Below are 22,173 nucleotides of genomic sequence, written 5' to 3' on the forward strand. Positions count from 1 at the left end.
CCACTCCTTTTATTTTTGTCCACTGAACGCACTCAAACATGCCCTCTATTGTATTCTTAGCTATCGGCCTGAATAGGAGCTTTTTTTGCGGTCTTTGACGTCACATGACTCAAAGAAGGGAAATCCAGTGTTCAATCGATACATAACATTTTACACACATCGAGACAGTGAGTGTTCCTTATGGACCGCGCTAGCTGTTGAGGTGAACAATGACTGTCCAATATTTTGGTAGGCCCTAAACAATACAATAACAGTTATGTACAGATCGATTTTAGGGTAGAACTCCTTTTGTTGTTTTACCACTGAACACACACTAACATGCGATCTTTTATAGTTTTGGCCCAGTCGCCTAAATAAGATTTTATTTCGGACTCACATGGCTCAAAGAATGGAAATCCCATGTCCAATCAATACATTATCTCATCTTCAGTGGGTCAGTGGCTGGAAAACGAATCTAAGCAGGTTCCACCGAAGACTTTACTATCTGAGATACATTGTATATTATAAGCTAGCAAAATATGTAAATATATGTGAAAGTAATGTAATAACAAGTCGCGTAAGGCGAAAATACAACATTAAAGTCAAGCTGTCGAACTCACAGAATGAAACTGAACGCAATGCAATTTTTCAGCAAGACCGTATACTCGTAGCATCGTAAATCCACCGCTCGTGGCAAAGGCAGTGAAATTGACAAGAAGAGCGGGGTAGTAGTTGCGCTGAGAAGGATAGCACACTTTTCTCTACCTCTCTTCGTTTTAACTTTCCGAGCGTGTTTTTAATCCAAACATATCATATCTATATGTTTTTGGAATCAGGAACCGACAAGAAATAAGATGAAAGTGTTTTTAAATTGATTTCGAAAATTTAATTTTGATCATAATTTTTATATTTTTAATTTTCAGAGCTTGTTTTTAATCCGAATATAACATATTTATATGTTTTTGGAATCAGAAAATGATAAAGAATAAGATGAACGTAAATTTGGATCGTTTTATAGATTTGTTTTATTTTTTACAATTTTTAGATTTTTAATGACCAAAGTCATTAATTACTTTTTAAGCCACCAAGCTGAAATGCAATACCGAAGTCCGGCCTTCGTCGAAGATTGCTTGGCCAAAATGTCAATCAATTTGATTGAAAAATGAGGGTGTGACAGTGCCGCCTCAACTTTAAAAAAAAGCCGGATATGACGTCATCAAAGGTATTTATCGAAAAAAAGAAAAAAATGTCCGGGGATATCATTCCCAGGAACTCTCATGTCAAATTTCATAAAGATCGGTCCAGTAGTTTAGTCTGAATCGCTCTACACACACACACGCACAGACAGACAGACAGACAGACAGACAGACACACACACACACACATACACCACGACCTTCGTCTCGATTCCCCCTCTATGTTAAAACATTTAGTCAAAAATTGACTAAATGTAAAAATGGACGCGAAAGTTAAAACCAACAGCATGAACGTTTAAGAGTGTTACCGAGTAGAATCATTATGAATAAATCTAAATAACTAGAACAAATCCAACACAAATAATAGAAAGCTCCATGGCAATGCAGTGGCCACAGTCACCCACATGTGTGTGTGTGGCCAACAAAACACGATGATCCAAAAAGCATGATATTTTGCCCAAAATGACAAAAATCACCATTATGTCGAAACTGACAATTAAGATATCCCCACTGGGTGGCCGAGTGGTAACGCACTTGCGCTCGGAAGCGAGAGGTTGCGAGTTCGACCCTGGGTCAGGGCGTTAGCAATTTTCTCCCCCCTTTCCTAACCTAGGTGGTGGGTTCAAGTGCTAGTCTTTCGGATGAGACGAAAAACCGAGGTCCCTTCGTGTACACTACATTGGGGTGTGCACGTTAAAGATCCCACGATTGACAAAAGGGTCTTTCCTGTCAAAATTGTATAGGCATAGATAAAAAATGTCCACCAAAATACCCGTGTGACTTGGAATAATAGGCCGTGAAAAGTAGGATATGCGCCGAAATGGCTGCGATCTGCTGGTCGATGTGAATGCGTGATATATTGTGTAAAAAAAATTCCATCTCACACGGCATAAATAAATCCCTGCGCCTTGAAGTGTGCGCGATATAAATTGCATAAAATAAAATAAAAAATAAAAAATAAATCCCTGCGCTTAGAACTGTACCCACGGAATACGCGCGATATAAGCCTCATATTGATTGATTGACTATACCCACATGACAACATGCTATTATTCTGTCCAAAATGACGAAATAATACCATGATGCGCAAAAAGGAAAAATATCACCACTGTGCCCAAATTTTAATAAGAAAAACCAATATGCAAAAAATGAAATAATATCACTTCTATCCCCAATATGACAAAAATATCAATATCACCACTGCCAAAAAATGACAAAAATATCACCGGTATGTACATGACAAAATATCCCTATAATGCACGAAGTGAAATATATCACCATTATGTCGAACAGTACAAAATATCACCAGTATGTCCAAAATGACAAAATATCACTACTATGCCCAAAATGACAAAAATCACCATATGCCCAAATGACAAACTATCACCATCACGTCCAAAATGACAAACTATCACCATAATACCTACAACGATAAAGTATAATTTCTATGGCCAACATATCACCAGTAAATCTAGTCAAAATATCCCATTATTCCCGAAGTAAATGATATCAGCATTATGTCCAAAATGACAGTGTCAACTCACCACCAGCCTAGGACGGCAGCTAGGGGCAGCCCAAGCTTCTGCTCAAACACTCTGCACGTGGAAAATAAACAGTGCTTGGCTGTAGTTGATACATAGACTGATACGTGCTTCCGTTGCTTTCGCTTTATATGGTATGAGGGTAACATGGGATGAACACAATCCTTGAGAATTTCTGGATTGGCTGGATTAGGGTAAGAGTGTTTGTACCAAAGTAAGCCTTTTTCTTGAGAAAACAAAAATCGCTTACACAGCGACAGGAAAAAAGAATATATAAATATATGCACGCACGCAAACACATTCACACTGGTACTTCTTTTTCATCTTCTTCGTTCATGGGATGAAACTCCCACGTACACTCCTGTGTTTTGCACGAGTGGGTTTCACGTGTATGGCCGTTTTGCCCCGCCATTCAGGCAGCCATACGCCGCTTTCCGGGGAACACTGATACAACTCTCTACTTTCTCCCGGCTATAGATACATGAAAAATGTGTCTCAATTTAATACATTATATGACGATATAATGCCATCTAAAAGTTTTGTCAAAAAGGCCGTGCCTTACTAACCCCAAACCGCTGGGAAGTGATTGGTTGTTAGCCTCCCACGTGATCACTGCTTCAGGTGTACCGTTCTGTGAATCGTACCACCAGTTATCCAGCTCAAAGAAACTAGAAAAAAAGAACAATACATACGTAGGATTTACTTGATAGTAACAGTGGCTAGTATTGGATTGCAGGAACCTCCATTCTCTGAAGACAAGCTGCATTGACCTGTGGAGGCTCTACATAAGACCACCAGCTTCGTGTCCAGAGCTGGACTCCATGTGTAAAGGCAGTCGACAAGACAAGAAGAAGTGGCTAAAATTTCATGGAAGTCTGGACAAACTCCTCAGAACTGTTGTATTATTCATAACATGTTTAACAACGTTGACCAAGATGTACCATGCAGCACTGAATCACATTATAACAGCATTACTATTTATTTATCAATAGAATAGGTGATCATTGACTACAAATTTAAAATACTCACCCAAGAGGAACACTCATATTTACTGCCGTCTGTGCTACATCCAGCAGAATGTCTTCGTATGTAGTGTTCGTCGTTGTATTGCCACTGTAGTATGAGCCTTCAGAAAGTAAGAGGGTCAAAACCAGTTCATAAGTTTTCTTCAGTGGGTAGGAATGCTGATGAAATGTAATGGGGGTATTCGCTACTCAAGCGTAACATTTGAATTACATGAAGTACGCCTGGGTGCTGTTCGTAACACATCATCGTCAAAAAACACAAACTATTAAAAATAAGTCCTGAAAATTCGTGAATTACTTCTTTTTGCATCTTCCGAGAACAGCAAGGTATGAAAAGAAACCGTCACATAATTATAATGATGACCATTTTGTACAAAACTGTCTTTACCATTCTTCATCATTATTAAGATGACAAAACACATTGTCCGGTTTAACGATAACTAACCCCTAACCATCGTCAACAACAACAACCACAACAACAACAACAACAACAACAACAACAACACACACACGTACGCATGCATGAACGCGTACCCCCACACACACAGACGCACATACACACAAACAAACACACACACACCCACACACGCACACACCCACACACACCCACACCGACACCCCTCCCCCCGCACACACACACAAACACCCCCCGCCCACACACAGTACACACACACACACACACAACAACAACCAGCAATAGCAATACAATCACAACTGCCAATATGACCAGATAGACAGGACGACTCCATACCTTGACCAGTCCAGTATCCCAGAGAGTCCAGCGCCACAGAGGGTGGTGGTGGGGGCGGGGGTGTAGACGTGGCCCGGTGGTACTGACGATACAGTCTGCCCCACTCCTCCAGGGCCTGCGAGGTTCAAACACGCACAGTGTACGAGGGACGTTCGTCAAGAATCAGAACCACATCATCAGATACAATCAAATGAATTAGATACTTGAGACGTTCTGATAAAAAGACAACCCCCAAACCAAAAACACAGACTCGCACAAAACACACACCCAATTCTAATGGACTAAGGGAAGCTACTGCAGTCAGTATAGTACTGACCTAATGATGACTGACCTTCCTTGCAAACACTTTCAGTACGGGTTATGTTTGTTGGTTGGTGACAAAGACACATGAACTGTATTTATTCAGCCATGCTTACAACGTAGTGTGTAACCAGGTTTGAAGAACGAAGAGAAATCGATTATTGATCAGCCATAAAATCAATAAAGGTGCCATCTTTTCGGAACCTGGTCAAAATGGCTGATCAATAATCGATTTCTCTCCGTTCTCCGAACCTGGTTCCACGTACACACTACACACTATACACACTACGTTGTAAGCATGGCTGAATAAATACACTTCATGTGTTTTTGTCACCAACCATCAAACATGCATAATCTCGCATATATTTAAAATGTGAGGATTAGCCTACCAAAAGCGTTGCAAACATCGTCAGCTCAAAAGTATGGTAACAAATAGTGCTGAAAAAGCATTAAACCTAAAGAACCTCAGCTCGAACATAAATAGAATAAAATAAGATAATATACATTGTTCAACAACAGCAACACAATTACATCTAAGTCTCTGTCATGCCTCCCTCTTGTTGCGCAACAGTCATGCATTTCATTGGTGAGATAATACGTCGTCAGTCTTACTCTATGTCTGACATTTACCGCTCACCTTTCCAATGCCATCAGGCGAATAGACCATCATGACCTCGGCCTTGAACCCGGCTGGCACAGTCTGAAGGTCACGGTCAAGGCCCCAGTAGCTCTGACCTTGAGTGATGTAGGTCAAGTTCCACACTCGGTGCCATGGCGACACGTGCATGGTTTGGGTCAAAGGTGAGATGACGACGGCGTCACTTCCGCTGGCGTTAAAGAGGCACAAGGGCCCTGATGCCAACATCCCGACTGGTAGAGTTTGGTTGTTCGGGTTCCACCTTTAATTAAGAGAGAAAGAAATGAAGAGTTTGGTTGTTCGGGTTCCACCTTTAATTAAGAGAGAAAGAAATGAAGAGTTTGGTTGTTCGGGTTCCACCTTTAATTAAGAGAGAAAGAAATGAAGAGTTTGGTTGTTCGGCTTCCACCTTTAATTAAGAGAGAAAGAAATGAAGAGTTTGGTTGTTCGGGTTCCACCTTTAATTAAGAGAGAAAGAAATGAAGAGTTTGGTTGTTCGGCTTCCACCTTTAATTAAGAGAGAAAGAAATGAAGAGTTTGGTTGTTCGGGTTCCACCTTTAACAGAGAGAAAGAAATGAAGAGTTTGGTTGTTCGGGTTCCACCTTTAATTAAGAGAGAAAGAAATGAAGAGTTTGGTTGTTCGGGTTCCACCTTTAATTAAGAGAGAAAGAAATGAAGAGTTTGCTTGTTCGGGTTCCACCTTTAATTAAGAGAGAAAGAAATGAAGTGTTTGGTTGTTCGGCTTCCACCTTTAATTAAGAGAGAAAGAAATGAAGAGTTTGGTTGTTCGGGTTCCACCTTTAATTAAGAGAGAAAGAAATGAAGAGTTTGGTTGTTCGGCTTCCACCTTTAATTAAGAGAGAAAGAAATGAAGAGTTTGGTTGTTCGGGTTCCACCTTTAATTAAGAGAGAAAGAAATGAAGAGTTTGGTTGTTCGGGTTCCACCTTTAATTAAGAGAGAAAGAAATGAAGAGTTTGGTTGTTCGGGTTCCACCTTTAATTAAGAGAGAAAGAAATGAAGAGTTTGGTTGTTCGGGTTCCATCTTTAATTAAGAGAGAAAGAAATGAAGAGTTTGGTTGTTCGGGTTCCACCTTTAATTAAGAGAGAAAGAAATGAAGAGTTTGGTTGTTCGGGTTCCACCTTTAATTAAGAGAGAAAGAAATGAAGAGTTTGGTTGTTCGGGTTCCACCTTTAACACAGAGAAAGAAATGAAGAGTTTGGTTGTTCGGGTTCCACCTTTAACACAGAGAAAGAAATGAAGAGTTTGGTTGTTCGGGTTCCACCTTTAACACAGAGAAAGAAATGAAGAGTTTGGTTGTTCGGGTTCCACCTTTAACACAGAGAAAGAAATGAAGAGTTTGGTTGTTCGGGTTCCACCTTTAACACAGAGAAAGAAATGAAGAGTTTGGTTGTTCGGGTTCCACCTTTAACAGAGAGAAAGAAATGAAGAGTTTGGTTGTTCGGGTTCCACCTTTAACACAGAGAAAGAAATGAAGAGTTTGGTTGTTCGGGTTCCACCTTTAACACAGAGAAAGAAATGAAGAGTTTGGTTGTTCGGGTTCCACCTTTAACACAGAGAAAGAAATGAAGAGTTTGGTTGTTCGGGTTCCACCTTTAACACAGAGAAAGAAATGAAGAGTTTGGTTGTTCGGGTTCCACCTTTAACACAGAGAAAGAAATGAAGAGTTTGGTTGTTCGGGTTCCACCTTTAACAGAGAGAAAGAAATGAAGAGTTTGGTTGTTCGGGTTCCACCTTTAACACAGAGAAAGAAATGAAGAGTTTGGTTGTTCGGGTTCCACCTTTAACAGAGAGAAAGAAATGAAGAGTTTGGTTGTTCGGGTTCCACCTTTAACACAGAGAAAGAAATGAAGAGTTTGGTTGTTCGGGTTCCACCTTTAACACAGAGAAAGAAATGAAGAGTTTGGTTGTTCGGGTTCCACCTTTAACACAGAGAAAGAAATGAAGAGTTTGGTTGTTCGGGTTCCACCTTTAACAGAGAGAAAGAAATGAAGAGTTTGGTTGTTCGGGTTCCACCTTTAACAGAGAGAAAGAAATGAAGAGTTTGGTTGTTCGGGTTCCACCTTTAACAGAGAGAAAGAAATGAAGAGTTTGGTTGTTCGGGTTCCACCTTTAACACAGAGAAAGAAATGAAGAGTTTGGTTGTTCGGGTTCCACCTTTAACAGAGAGAAAGAAATGAAGAGTTTGGTTGTTCGGGTTCCACCTTTAACACAGAGAAAGAAATGAAGAGTTTGGTTGTTCGGGTTCCACCTTTAACACAGAGAAAGAAATGAAGAGTTTGGTTGTTCGGGTTCCACCTTTAACACAGAGAAAGAAATGAAGAGTTTGGTTGTTCGGGTTCCACCTTTAACACAGAGAAAGAAATGAAGAGTTTGGTTGTTCGGGTTCCACCTTTAACACAGAGAAAGAAATGAAGAGTTTGGTTGTTCGGGTTCCACCTTTAACAGAGAGAAAGAAATGAAGAGTTTGGTTGTTCGGGTTCCACCTTTAACACAGAGAAAGAAATGAAGAGTTTGGTTGTTCGGCTTCCACCTTTAACACAGAGAAAGAAATGAAGAGTTTGGTTGTTCGGGTTCCACCTTTAACACAGAGAAAGAAATGAAGAGTTTGGTTGTTCGGGTTCCACCTTTAACACAGAGAAAGAAATGAAGAGTTTGGTTGTTCGGGTTCCACCTTTAACACAGAGAAAGAAATGAAGAGTTTGGTTGTTCGGGTTCCACCTTTAACACAGAGAAAGAAATGAAGAGTTTGGTTGTTCGGGTTCCACCTTTAACACAGAGAAAGAAATGAAGAGTTTGGTTGTTCAGGTTCCACCTTTAACAGAGAGAAAGAAATGAAGAGTTTGGTTGTTCGGGTTCCACCTTTAACAGAGAGAAAGAAATGAAGAGTTTGGTTGTTCGGGTTCCACCTTTAATTAAGAGAGAAAGAAATGAAGAGTTTGGTTGTTCGGGTTCCACCTTTAACACAGAGAAAGAAATGAAGAGTTTGGTTGTTCGGGTTCCACCTTTAACAGAGAGAAAGAAATGAAGAGTTTGGTTGTTCGGGTTCCACCTTTAACACAGAGAAAGAAATGAAGAGTTTGGTTGTTCGGGTTCCACCTTTAATTAAGAGAGAAAGAAATGAAGAGTTTGGTTGTTCGGGTTCCACCTTTAACAGAGAGAAAGAAATGAAGAGTTTGGTTGTTCGGGTTCCACCTTTAACACAGAGAAAGAAATGAAGAGTTTGGTTGTTCGGGTTCCACCTTTAACACAGAGAAAGAAATGAAGAGTTTGGTTGTTCGGGTTCCACCTTTAACACAGAGAAAGAAATGAAGAGTTTGGTTGTTCGGGTTCCACCTTTAACACAGAGAAAGAAATGAAGAGTTTGGTTGTTCGGGTTCCACCTTTAACACAGAGAAAGAAATGAAGAGTTTGGTTGTTCGGGTTCCACCTTTAACAGAGAGAAAGAAATGAAGAGTTTGGTTGTTCGGGTTCCACCTTTAACAGAGAGAAAGAAATGAAGAGTTTGGTTGTTCGGGTTCCACCTTTAACAGAGAGAAAGAAATGAAGAGTTTGGTTGTTCGGGTTCCACCTTTAACAGAGAGAAAGAAATGAAGAGTTTGGTTGTTCGGGTTCCACCTTTAATTAAGAGAGAAAGAAATGAAGAGTTTGGTTGTTCGGGTTCCACCTTTAACAGAGAGAAAGAAATGAAGAGTTTGGTTGTTCGGGTTCCACCTTTAACAGAGAGAAAGAAATGAAGAGTTTGGTTGTTCGGCTTCCACCTTTAATTAAGAGAGAAAGAAATGAAGAGTTTGGTTGTTCGGGTTCCACCTTTAATTAAGAGAGAAAGAAATGAAGAGTTTGGTTGTTCGGGTTCCACCTTTAACAGAGAGAAAGAAATGAAGAGTTTGGTTGTTCGGGTTCCACCTTTAACAGAGAGAAAGAAATGAGGAGTTTGGTTGTACGGGTTCCACCTTTAACAGAGAGAAAGAAATGAAGAGTTTGGTTGTTCGGGTTCCACCTTTAATTAAGAGAGAAAGAAATGAAGAGTTTGGTTGTTCGGGTTCCACCTTTAACAGAAAGAAAGAAATGAAGAGTTTGGTTGTACGGGTTCCACCTTTAACAGAGAGAAAGAAATGAAGAGTTTGGTTGTTCGGCTTCCACCTTTAACAGAGAGAAAGAAATGAAGAGTTTGGTTGTACGGGTTCCACCTTTAACAGAGAGAAAGAAATGAAGAGTTTGGTTGTTCGGCTTCCACCTTTAACAGAGAGAAAGAAATGAAGAGTTTGGTTGTACGGGTTCCACCTTTAACAGAGAGAAAGAAATGAAGAGTTTGGTTGTGAGGGTTCTACATGGAGATAAAACTGGAATAACTGGAAACTTGGTTGCAAGGTTTCCACCTTTAACGGATAGAAAAACATGAAGAATTTGGTTGTAAGAGTTCTACCTTTTATGGAGAGAAAATCAGGGATAGTTTGGTTGTAATGGTACCACCTTTAATGGAGGGGAAAACAGATTGTTTTGCAGTAATTCGAAAAAAATAATGAACTTGAATATCTTCTTCATCTTCGTCGTTTGCTCAGACAAAACCTCCGAAGGTTTGGCGATTGTTGCAATAAAAAGAAGCCTCTTAAAAGACCCACATACTACAAACTTATTAATTACGACTTATTGATGATTAAAGCACTCGGGATTTCTTGCAGTTTCATTGGTCAATACTCACTGATTAAGAAAGACGGCGTCACTTCCGGTCAAAGGACCGCTGAAGGTGAGGTACCCGGATGGAGTAGAGTCGGTGAAGACCCAGTTCCAGTCGAAGGCAGGGAATCCGCTCACAATTGGCCGCGCGTCAGGAACCTTGGAATTCCTCAGCCCGTATGGGAACGTCTGCAGTTTGGGAATTAAACGCGAAAAAATTAGAATGTTGGCGACTTTGTGACTGAAGCGTACAATTCATCAACGTAATATTTAATCAACTAAATAAACACACACCAGATTGTTTTTATATCTGAGCACATTTTTAATTTAAACTCAGCACATCTATTTATTTTGGTATTGAAGAGTTAGAAAAGAATGCGATGCAATCATTAGTGAATCTAATAATAAAAAAAAATTAAATAACACATTTGTTGACTCGACTCATTTTAAATCTTTTAAGCTGAAATCAATATAATAGTCCAGGACCGGGTCAAAAATATTTGACCAAAATCAGTTTCAATAAATTTCACTGAACAATGAGGTCGCCAAATTGCTGCCTCTTCTTTTTATGTATTGTGACAGGGTGACCATGCAGTCACCAATTATAGAGTAAAAAGTTTTGTTATTTTCCAGTCTAGTGTTTGTAGTTCATGTTGCCGATCGCTTTATGTTTTGTGTAATGCCATTATCTGTTCTAAGTAAAATGTTGAGATGCACATGTCCAGTCACCGGTAGATCCTTTGAACTTAAGCCGCTCTCCTAGAAAGAGACGGGAGCCGGGGAGCCTGCAGGTGTTGTTACGTCATATGGCGGCCTGCCTGTCTCAGTATTCCCCGGCTAGCTGCATGTAGCATTAGTTTTCAAGTAGGTGTGAATTCCTTTGAATTTGATACGGAGAAGCGTGTTAGCTGCGGTTGGAAGGTCGTAATCCCTTACCCCCCCCCCCTTTCTTCTTGTCTTTAACCAATGGAATGGCTTATTGTGTTGCTAATAGTTACTAGGATTTTGATTGCATGTTTGTGACTCTAGCTAAAGTTTGATTATGTATATACATGCTAGGGTGTGGGAGAGAACAGCACTAGCACATCTACAGAGCTACTCCCTAATGGACACCTGTTCGTGGGACTGAAGCACCATCCATCGAGAGAACAGGGAGAACTCTGAAAGACACGAGAGAGAGAGTGGACGTATTTTGTTGTGTGCTCCACTAACTGACTTCTGGTATCGTTAAAATAAAAGTCACGTTACCGCAACCCCTGACTTGGCGTTTCTATGTGAATGCTTCCTGCCTGAGCACCCCTCCTTCTTCTTCACTACTGCACCCCATCACAGTATGGGTGCATGGAAGTCTGTCTGTCTGTCTGTCTGTCTGTCTGTCTGTCTGTCTGTCTGTCTGTCTGTCTCTCTCTCTCTCTCTCTCTCTCTCTGGAAACAGAATCCATCTCACCTGAGAGAAGACGACAGCAGAATCATACACGCGAACAACAAGCCATCTCACCTGAGTAAAGACCACAAAACACAAGTCATCTCACCTGAGTAAAGACCACGAAACACAAGCCATCTCACCTGAGTAAAGACCACAAAACACAAGTCATCTCACCTGAGTAAAGACCACAAAACACAAGCCATCTCACCTGAGTAAAGACCACGAAACACAAGCCATCTCACCTGAGTAAAGACCACGAAACACAAGCCATCTCACCTGAGTAAAGACCACGAAACACAAGCCATCTCACCTGAGTAAAAACCACGAAACACAAGCCATCTCACCTGAGTAAAGACCACGAAACACAAGCCATCTCACCTGAGTAAAGACCACGAAACACAAGTCATCTCACCTGAGTAAAGACCACGAAACACAAGCCATCTCACCTGAGTAAAGACCACGAAACACAAGCCATCTCACCTGTGTAAAGACCACAAAAAACAAGTCATCTCACCTGAGAGAAGACCGCGAAACACAAGCAATCTCACCTGAGAGAAGACCACATAACACAAGCCATCTCACCTGAGAGAAGACCACGAAACACAAGCAATCTCACCTGAGTAAAGACCACGAAACACAAGCAATCTCACCTGAGTAAAGACCACGAAACACAAGCATTCTCACCTGTGTAAAGACCACAAAACACAAGTCATCTCACCTGAGTAAAAACCACGAAACACAAGCCATCTCACCTGAGTAAAGACCACGAAACACAAGCCATCTCACCTGAGTAAAGACCACGAAACACAAGCAATCTCACCTGAGAGAAGACCGCGAAACACAAGCAATCTCACCTGAGAGAAGACCACATAACACAAGCCATCTCACCTGAGTAAAGACCACGAAACACAAGCCATCTCACCTGAGTAAAGACCACGAAACACAAGTCATCTCACCTGAGTAAAGACCACGAAACACAAGCCATCTCACCTGTGTAAAGACCACAAAACACAAGTCATCTCACCTGAGTAAAAACCACGAAACACAAGCCATCTCACCTGAGTAAAGACCACGAAACACAAGCCATCTCACCTGAGTGAAGACCACGAAACACAAGCAATCTCACCTGAGAGAAGACCGCGAAACACAAGCAATCTCACCTGAGAGAAGACCACATAACACAAGCCATCTCACCTGAGAGAAGACCACGAAACACAAGCAATCTCACCTGAGAGAAGACCACGAAACACAAGCCATCTCACCTGAGTAAAGACGACAGCAGAATCATAGGCACGGACCCCCACATCCATCCTGGTGTCGCCAGCAAAGTATTCTTGCTTCATGGATGTGAACTTGCCGAGAGAGTCAGAACCTTGTGTAGATTCCGTGTTCTTGTGCAGCAGTTCTCTGTCGAAATCCGGGTACTCTCCGTGAAAGGGTACAGCCACTGTGACGCTGTAGCGAACGTTGTTGGCCACGACGAATGGCGGCGCGCTCAGGAACCATTGTTTCCCGTGGATTTGAATCCAGTAAGACCCGCTGTAGGTCAGACTGGCGTTAAAACCTGCGAGGATGAGAGAGTGGGTTGTTAAGCCCAGGTCCCACTATCACAAATATGTTGGGGATGCACAACGAGTAACTACGATTTTGCCACAACTGACGATTTTTGCCACGAATAATTGCGAAAAATCGTCCGAACAAGAACGAAGTAATACGAACCACAACGACCTCGGCGAATTTCTCCACGAGTCCCAAATCGTTGTAGTTCGCCGTCAAAGTTCGTCACAGTGGGACTAAGGCTTTAGGTTATGAATGTAATGTGGAACTTTTGTGTTGTAAATTCATAGCTCACAATCCAGTGGCATGTTTGACTTATCTTTGATTCAAGTCCCTGTAATCAAGCCCAAGAATATTTATCGTGACATTATTTGACGGATTGAGCTCTAAGTTTAAAGCGGGGCTCACACACAGGTGGAGCAAGCGGAGCAAGGGTGGAGTAGGCTGCACCAGGCGGAGAGATGACGCTACTTCCGTTGCAGGAGTGGAGAAAGTGGTGTGTGCGGAGCGGAGCAAGGAATAGGACACGTTTCTATTTTTTGGCTCCGGTGCAGCGGTGCAGCCAATCAGCGCGCTCATCACTTTCTCCGGAAATAGTAGTGTGACACTAGGTGGCATCCCACATAACGACGGCCGCCTTTTTCGAAAGAACTTTTTCATGGATTTTACACAAGAATGCCGAAACGGAAAGATAGAATGTGGTTTCCGCTAGATTTCAAGTCACGCTTTTCACTTTTCCGAGGAAGCCAACAGCTGAGTGTGAAGAAACGCTGCTGTTCAACTTCGAAATCTCCAGTCGCAGACGACCTTCGCTTTTGCAGTAGACTACAGTCAATGCAGGTAGGTGCAATGTTACTCATTTCGATCAGCTTGTTTTCGTATATATTTTTGCATTAAGATCATGTACAATGATTGGAATCAAAGGAGGAATGACTTCGGTATGCAAATGCGTTGGTTTGGCCGAAATCAATACAGCAGTAATTAAGCTAGGTTCTTTCTCGTCAGTTTGTTTTTTGCGACTGAAGTTTGTCTTCTGAATGTACCACTTGCTTGATTTTGATTGTTTGTTCAGCTCTTCGGCACAAAATTCATCATGCAAGATATCAATTTGTTGAATGATAACGGGATAAGTGAAGTTCAAACATGTATCTGCTTGCAAAAAACAATCGCAGGGACAGATCTATCTGCTTCATTGACTGACAGATTATCATTGAATTTCCAACGTAAAATGACTCGTTTGCAGACTCTCTAATTAGATCCATCGAGTGTTTGTGTTCTTAGATCCATTGGCTATGCAGGCTTTTTGCGATCATAACATTGTTTGGGTTTGTGCAGGTGCAATCTGCAGATCAGAGGAGATTGACCGCAGGGTGACGCAGTGTCAGTGATCAATGCAACTTGTGTTCGACACTCAATATTGACTTCTACCAAACTCAAGGGCAAAACAAAAGGTACGTGCTTGTGAATTCATATTATGTAATGTCTGTGAAGATTAACACCGTTTTTAGCTCTAGTCTGAGTGATCATGCTTATTAATATCCAATTCAAGTTACATACGATACATACTCCGCCCCAGCACCACCCTCACCCCATCTATTCAGATACTACAGTCCAACAACTAACCCTCTAAAAGTCCCCCCCCCCCCCCCCCCCACTCTCGGTGTAACATCTGTTGCTATCTGCACCTTTGTGTGGTAATGGGAAACTCGTGCTCAAATAGTTTCAGAACTGTTGATATTATAAGAGTTTTATTTACCAATGGTTCTCCCCTCCCTCCTTCATATTACACCGACACTCTCTATGCCCACCCTCCACCCCCTTCCCCCATCCCTTCCCCCATCCCTTCCCTCTACAGGCACGTCTACTAAAGTCTCAGACGTGATAGGATTAAGAGGATGCCACAATGATCCGGGTAACTTTGCAAATAATCATACTGATATAACAGAAGAAAGTTATTCCACAGTCATTTCTACTTATACATTACAGTGTTACAAAACAGGAATTTGTGCTATTAAAGTTATAATCTACAAACAACAAAGACCCTCCAGCCCCCCCCCCCCCCCCTCCTCACCTGCAACATATACATGTTCATGTCCAACTTTCCCAGTGGCTCTTAATCTTATGTCTATGACTGTTGATATTGAAGAGTAGAAAGTGATTAGTTTTCAATGACTAAATTTCCCCTCACACACACACACACACACACACACAAACACACACGCACATGCACATAGCTGTTGTCTCCTTCTCAATCTCTCTGTGTCTCTCTGTTTAATTAAAATATTTGGATCACTAACTCTTCACTGAGATTCAGTGTTATGTGTTATGTGGAGTAAGATTAGTGAATGTTGCTGCTGATTCTGTTGTTCTTACTGTTCTTCCTCCCTGCATAATCTTTTTTCTCCTTAAACAGTTTTTTTTTATTACTACAGTGCGTCTATGGAGTGTACATCAGAGATGTGATGGGACCAAAAACATTCCAAAATGAAACAGGTAACTTTTTAAACTGGTCTTCATTTAGTTTATTGAGAAGTTGGTTCACATGATACATTTCAGAGTCGTCCTTTTAAATTCGTTAAATATTGCACCAGTCACTACATCTATAGATTATCAGATTAAGTTGTCTTCTTCTGCATTATGCATATGCAATATTCATCTTTAGTGCACGCGCGCGTGTGTGTGTGTGTGTGTGTGTGTGTGTGTGTGTGTGTGTGTGTGTGTGTGTGTGTTTATTGGTTGAAGACGACACAGGCCCCTTCCCTCATTTGTTTATCTGTGTGCGAGACTTCGTGAGTCAGTTGCATAGGCAGGATAGCTAACTGAGTTGCCTGCAAGACCGTTAACGGCATTTTGCACTGTATATTTGCTGTACATTAATTTCAGCTTAGGTATGACCAATACCAAAAGTTACAATGTTGTAGGTGAAATGGTCTGTCTTTTGGGCTCTTTCCAAAAAGGATCCGAATTCGGGGATAGACTCAACCGTTTCGGGTTTTATATGGAGCCGTACACTAATTAACCCGATTTAAGCATTAAAGAATTTAAGAGTGTTAGTTTTGGAGGGTATAAACTATGTCATTTAAATGAAAATTTCAATAATAAATGTTCGTATAATTAATATACTTACCCAATTCTCATAGTTTATACCCTCCCATCCTTCCACGCTACTTAATTTCCTATGGCGTCTTTTTTTTAGCTTGGTTACCACCCTTTCGAGGGCAGGTAATTTGAGTAGTTTTTCGACATCTAGCATATATGAGATCTTAGTCAATGCATCCCTCAGACAACCAGTTACACCGTTAATGACACATGAAGCAATAAGGTAACTATCAGATAACACTTGTATACACAAAATCCACTCGGACAAGATCAACAAAATCTTACGATCTTGTTAAATCATTGGAGACGTAATGTTTTAGTCCTTTTTTTTTGGTTGAAAATGTGCTGAAAAAAGAAGATTACAGCTAGATCAAAACTCAAAAGTGTTCCAAATTACCCCTCCATTTGACCTGTGAACTCGCCACTGTGTTGACCTTTGTCATGCATAAGATATAGTTAATAATCGCCAAATATTAACTAACTAGGTCAACAGGTCAAGAAATATTAAGCATTTTTATGGGCTGCATTTGTTTCATTTGTGTCACCATTTATGTTTATACTTTTGCAGGCTGGTGTGGAGTTCTGATGTTGCCAGGGCGATGGAAGACACATACATAAGACATATAAACAAGCTTCCCTGTGAAGTGTTTTGATCACAAATCACCATTATTTTACACATTTATGCATATCTATTCTCAGCTCAGACTTGTGCTTTGAAATTGGATGTTTAAGTACAAGCTAAAACCCTGAATAAAGTCTTCGCAATACATGGAATGGGATCAAAAGTGTGTGTGTGTGTGTGTGTGTGTGTGTGTGTGTGTGTGTGTGTGAAAACAACATTCAACAAGAGGCGAAGCCTTCAAGGCTCACGTAAGAAATCGACAAACAGTAACACAAACTCAATCACACACACACACACACACACACACACACACACACACACACACACACACACACACACACACACACACACAGAAAGAGCATAGGTGAAACTGTGCAAGAAAGCGAGACACTAGATCTAGATCTGTCTGTCTGCATGTAGCCTACTTACAAGGACACGACTGCCAACTAGTCTCGGCGCGCTCAAAATAATAATGACCGAGACTGTCAGTACTTCCTTCGCGTGACGTCTAACCCTCTTACGTCATAATGTGACGTCAATGTAATGTGACGTCTTCAAATGTTAGAGTTTCTACCACAGACATACACACGCACAGACGCACGCACGCACGCACGCACGCACAGACAGACAAAGTTACGATCGCATAGGCTACACTTACGTGAGCCAAAAATGAGGGTGAGATAAAACATAAAAAAAGCTACAGCACAGATACTTTTTTGTCTAGCGTCAAGGACGGATCCAGGGGGGGTTCCTGTCACCCCCCCCCCCCCCCCCCCCGGCCTGAACATGTATTTTCCAAGGGTGAAAATAAAATAAAAATCAATAAATCATGACAAATATTCTGAGAACGCGCCAGCTAGATTCCACATATTCTCATCTACATTTCAAAACGTCCAGACCTCCCTAGCGCCCTCAACTAATGAACCCCGAACACAATTGGGGGCCCCCCCAACCTGATACGGTCCGGCCATGAGCGTTCTATATCGTCCTCTTTAGAAACTTGTTGCGCTGTTGACACACGTACGTTTCTATTTGCAAACATCCATAAAGTAATATTTTGTTAATCATGTTTAAAACATTTCTTCTGAGTAGAGTGAAGCTAAATCAAACCACACACAAAATGAAAAAAACTAAATCTAAATCAAAGCCATATTGCGCGTAACATAAAGCAACAGTCTAACCGTCTGCAAGAGAGATTGTTAGTAGTAGATCTAAAAAAAAAAAGAATGGATTCCATGGAAGCTAGTGTAACTATACACATTCAACATCTTTGAAGCTTCGGATATAACTCGATAAAACAAAAAAGAACCAAAACTTAAAACATGTCCCAACAGTTGTTAGTCCACCTCTCTCTTCACCCGACCCCCACACTCACATAGTTTGTGTCTGAAAAGCTCTAAAACGCACTGGCACACACGCACACACACTGACTTATACAGAGTCCATTTAGAAATATGTTCAGTAATTGCGATAAAAGACAAGACTTTTGTCTCCTTTGGTAAACATCACGGTGTTTTTTTCCCGCCACTTCTTATCCACGTGTAAACATATTTCCCATCAGACTGCGCGAGTGGAGAAACTACGTCATATCATAGGGGAATCCCCTACTGGAGCAGGATCGGAGCAGCCTGCTCCGGAACCGGAGCTTGTGTGTGAGAGGGCAGGTGGAGAGCGGAGCAGGATCGGAGCAGCCTGCTCCGCTTGCTCCGCCTGTGTGTGAGCCCCGCTTAAGCAGAGTTAATTAATGTTGTCATTTGATCCACGAAAATGACGAGAAAATGTATACGTAATATCGACAGAGTTGGAGAGATGTGTCTCCCCTCCGTCGTAATATCGACAGAGTTGCCTCCCCTCCTTCGAAATGGCGGTTTTGACGAGGTTTTCCTTCTCAAACGCATGTAAACGAAATGCATCCTTACAGTTCATTCCGTGACTTCAAAGGTATCTAAAATGACTTGTTATGCTTACAAGACCAGGTTCTTTCAAAATTGGAGGCCTAAATGCCACTGGATTGTGAGCTATGAACTGAAAACGCTTAAGTTCAACATTGGCAGGTTATGAATGTTAACCATGGTGAAACTGGATGAAAGTTAAAATCTTCATACCACATGTGATTATTATCATGTATAGGGTGAATGTCTGAGAGGTAAATAGTATGAATATCGATTTCGTCCAATAGACTACTTCCCAAAATAACTCTGTCGGGGTTGTATGGGTGGTGAAAGAGTGAATACCCTGGCTTTTACTCGGACAACAATTGTAGGGGCCAATCACTGGCGAGGGGTGTGCCGGACAACAATTGTAGGGGCCAATCACTGGCGAGGGGTGTGTCGGACAACAATTGTAGGGGCCAATCACTGGCGAGGGGTGTGTCGGACAACAATTGTAGGGGCCAATCACTGGCGAGGGGTGTGTCGGACAACAATTGCAGGGGCCAATCACTGGCGAGGGGTGTGTCGGACAACAATTGCAGGGGCCAATCACTGGCGAGGGGTGTGTCGGACAACAATTGCAGGGGCCAATCACTGGCGAGGGGTGTGTCGGACAACAATTGCAGGGGCCAATCACTGGCGAGGGGTGTGTCGGACAACAATTGCAGGGGCCAATCACTGGCGAGGGGTGTGTCGGACAACAATTGCAGGGGCCAATCACTGGCGAGGGGTGTGTCGGACAACAATTGCAGGGGCCAATCACTGGCGAGGGGTGTGTCGGACAACAATTGCAGGGGCCAATCACTGGCGAGGGGTGTGTCGGACAACAATTGCAGGGGCCAATCACTGGCGAGGGGTGTGTCGGACAACAATTGCAGGGGCCAATCACTGGCGAGGGGTGTGTCGGACAACAATTGCAGGGGCCAATCACTGGCGAGGGGTGTGTCGGACAACAATTGCAGGGGCCAATTACTGGCGAGGGGTGTGTCGGACAACAATTGCAGGGGCCAATCACTGGCGAGGGGTGTGTCGGACAACAATTGCAGGGGCCAATCACTGGCGAGGGGTGTGTCGGACAACAATTGCAGGGGCCAATCACTGGCGAGGGGTGTGTCGGACAACAATTGCAGGGGCCAATCACTGGCGAGGGGTGTGTCGGACAACAATTGCAGGGGCCAATCACTGGCGAGGGGTGTGTCGGACAACAATTGCAGGGGCCAATTACTGGCGAGGGGTGTGTCGGACAACAATTGCAGGGGCCAATCACTGGCGAGGGGTGTGTCGGACAACAATTGCAGGGGCCAATTACTGGCGAGGGGTGTGTCGGACAACAATTGCAGGGGCCAATCACTGGCGAGGGGTGTGTCGGACAACAATTGCAGGGGCCAATCACTGGCGAGGGGTGTGTCGGACAACAATTGCAGGGGCCAATCACTGGCGAGGGGTGTGTCGGACAACAATTGCAGGGGCCAATCACTGGCGAGGGGTGTGTCGGACAACAATTGCAGGGGCCAATCACTGGCGAGGGGTGTGTCGGACAACAATTGCAGGGGCCAATTACTGGCGAGGGGTGTGTCGGACAACAATTGCAGGGGCCAATCACTGGCGAGGGGTGTGTCGGACAACAATTGCAGGGGCCAATCACTGGCGAGGGGTGTGTCGGACAACAATTGCAGGGGCCAATCACTGGCGAGGGGTGTGTCGGACAACAATTGCAGGGGCCAATCACTGGCGAGGGGTGTGTCGGACAACAATTGTAGGGGCCAATCACTGGCGAGGGGTGTGTCGGACAACAATTGCAGGGGCCAATCACTGGCGAGGGGTGTGCCGGACAACAATTGCAGGGGCCAATCACTGGCGAGGGGTGTGCCGGACAACAATTGCAGGGGCCAATCACTGGCGAGGGGTGTGCCGGACAACAATTGCAGGGGCCAATCACTGGCGAGGGGTGTGTCGGACAACAATTGTAGGGGCCAATCACTAGCGAGGGGTGTGTCGGACAACAATTGTAGGGGCCAATCACTGGCGAGGGGTGTGCCAAAAACACGTAGACGGGAGCACGTAATAAGTTGTTTGTTAGATTAAAAGCAAGGCTATTTATTCTTTCACAACTCATACAAACCCGATGGAGCTATTTCCTAAAATCGTCTATAAATTAAGGTTTGAACAAAGAAGAGCACACAACCCGATTGTTCCTATTACTGGCGTGATTATGGGCCTGATGTAGGTTCAGGTGACTCAATGCGTCTCTTCGTTTGTATGTTAACTCATATTCATGTCTAATCGTTTTGCGTTAAAAATGCTGACATTATACAGTGCAAATTTGTTCGTAAGTCAGTCGGAGATATTTAAGCGATGAACAGTCTCCCAATTAACAGAGATTGGTAGAAGGTTGATAACTCCTGCTCTTTATAGGACAATTGAGTGTGATAAGTTCCTTTTCTTTAACCGTAAATGGCTTTTGTTCTTTTTCCTCAGTCACAGAAAATGGTAGATTGATCGATTGATTAATTGATTTGATAAAATGGTGAGCTTCTGTGTCTTGCCAGTCAATGTTTCGATGCACTGTTGTGGGTAATGATAGGAGATAAGACGCTTTCAGGAAAACAGATTGTGAAGTTTTGTGTTTTGTTTATTTGTTTGCTCTCTTGTTTTTGCTTTGTTTGTACTTTTCTTTTCCTAAAAAGAAACACACAAAAAAAGAAACACACACAGAAACAAGCAAATGTTGAGCTTCACGTACTCGAAGAGATTTAGAGAAATGTAGACTGACTATTAGGGTTTAACGTCCTCTTAGACCAACTGGTCTATATTGGGACAGGTATTGGTAATACGTTCAAGATATGGTGTGATACTTTGATTCGAACAAGCCCGCTGTGGCTGTCTTCTTCCACACCAGCATTGGGTTTGTCTCGTCAAAGTATCGAGAGAGAGAGAGAGAGAGAGAGAGAGAGAGAGAGAGAGAGAGAGAGAGAGAGAGAGAGAGAGAGAGAGAGAGAGAGAGAGAGAGAGAGAGAGAGAGAGAGAGAGAGAGAGAGAGAGAGAGAGAGAGAGAGAGAGAGAGAGAGAGGGAGATACAGACAGACAGACAGATGATGATGATGATGATGATGGAACTTTATTTTTCAAGGATAGAGACAGAAAGAGAGAGACAGAAAGAGAGGGAGACAGAAAGAGAGAGGGAGACATACAGACACACTTACACAGACACACAAGCACAAACAGACACACAGACACAGACATAGGCACACATTCCACAACTTACCTGAGGCCGAGAGTACAGTATCAAGCACAGCGCACAAACACAACAAGTGTAACCCTATCATCTTCGCCATCTTGTAGTCTTCACCCTCGCTCACTCGGTCAGACTTTCACCAACAGACTAGACCTCAAAACTGCCCAGTCAGTGTC

General features: G+C 42.7%; 1 protein-coding gene and 1 long non-coding RNA gene across 2 annotated transcripts in view; one reads left to right on the top strand and one right to left on the bottom strand.

Moving 5' to 3' along the window:
• LOC138949519 (uncharacterized) overlaps positions 1 to 22,173 on the bottom strand; it is a 48,106-nt gene that overhangs the window by 25,890 nt on the left and 43 nt on the right. The window contains exons 1-8 of the mRNA XM_070321345.1: positions 22,028 to 22,173; positions 12,816 to 13,117; positions 10,153 to 10,316; positions 5,430 to 5,691; positions 4,493 to 4,607; positions 3,746 to 3,842; positions 3,283 to 3,384; positions 2,720 to 2,770 (exon numbers count right to left, since the gene is read on the bottom strand). The exon at positions 22,028 to 22,173 is cut by the window's right edge and continues 43 nt beyond it. Of these exons, the coding sequence (XP_070177446.1) occupies positions 2,720 to 2,770; positions 3,283 to 3,384; positions 3,746 to 3,842; positions 4,493 to 4,607; positions 5,430 to 5,691; positions 10,153 to 10,316; positions 12,816 to 13,117; positions 22,028 to 22,097 (1,163 nt within the window). The 5' untranslated portion in view covers positions 22,098 to 22,173. The remainder of the gene's footprint in view (positions 1 to 2,719; positions 2,771 to 3,282; positions 3,385 to 3,745; positions 3,843 to 4,492; positions 4,608 to 5,429; positions 5,692 to 10,152; positions 10,317 to 12,815; positions 13,118 to 22,027) is intronic.
• LOC138949529 (uncharacterized) lies at positions 13,525 to 16,981 on the top strand. Its single transcript, XR_011450316.1, has 4 exons — positions 13,525 to 13,950; positions 14,446 to 14,561; positions 15,543 to 15,603; positions 16,778 to 16,981. It is a non-coding gene; the product is annotated as an uncharacterized lncRNA (long non-coding RNA).

Source organism: Littorina saxatilis, linkage group LG15, assembly GCF_037325665.1.
Source record: "Littorina saxatilis isolate snail1 linkage group LG15, US_GU_Lsax_2.0, whole genome shotgun sequence".
In the NCBI taxonomy this organism is placed as follows: domain Eukaryota; kingdom Metazoa; phylum Mollusca; class Gastropoda; order Littorinimorpha; family Littorinidae; genus Littorina; species Littorina saxatilis.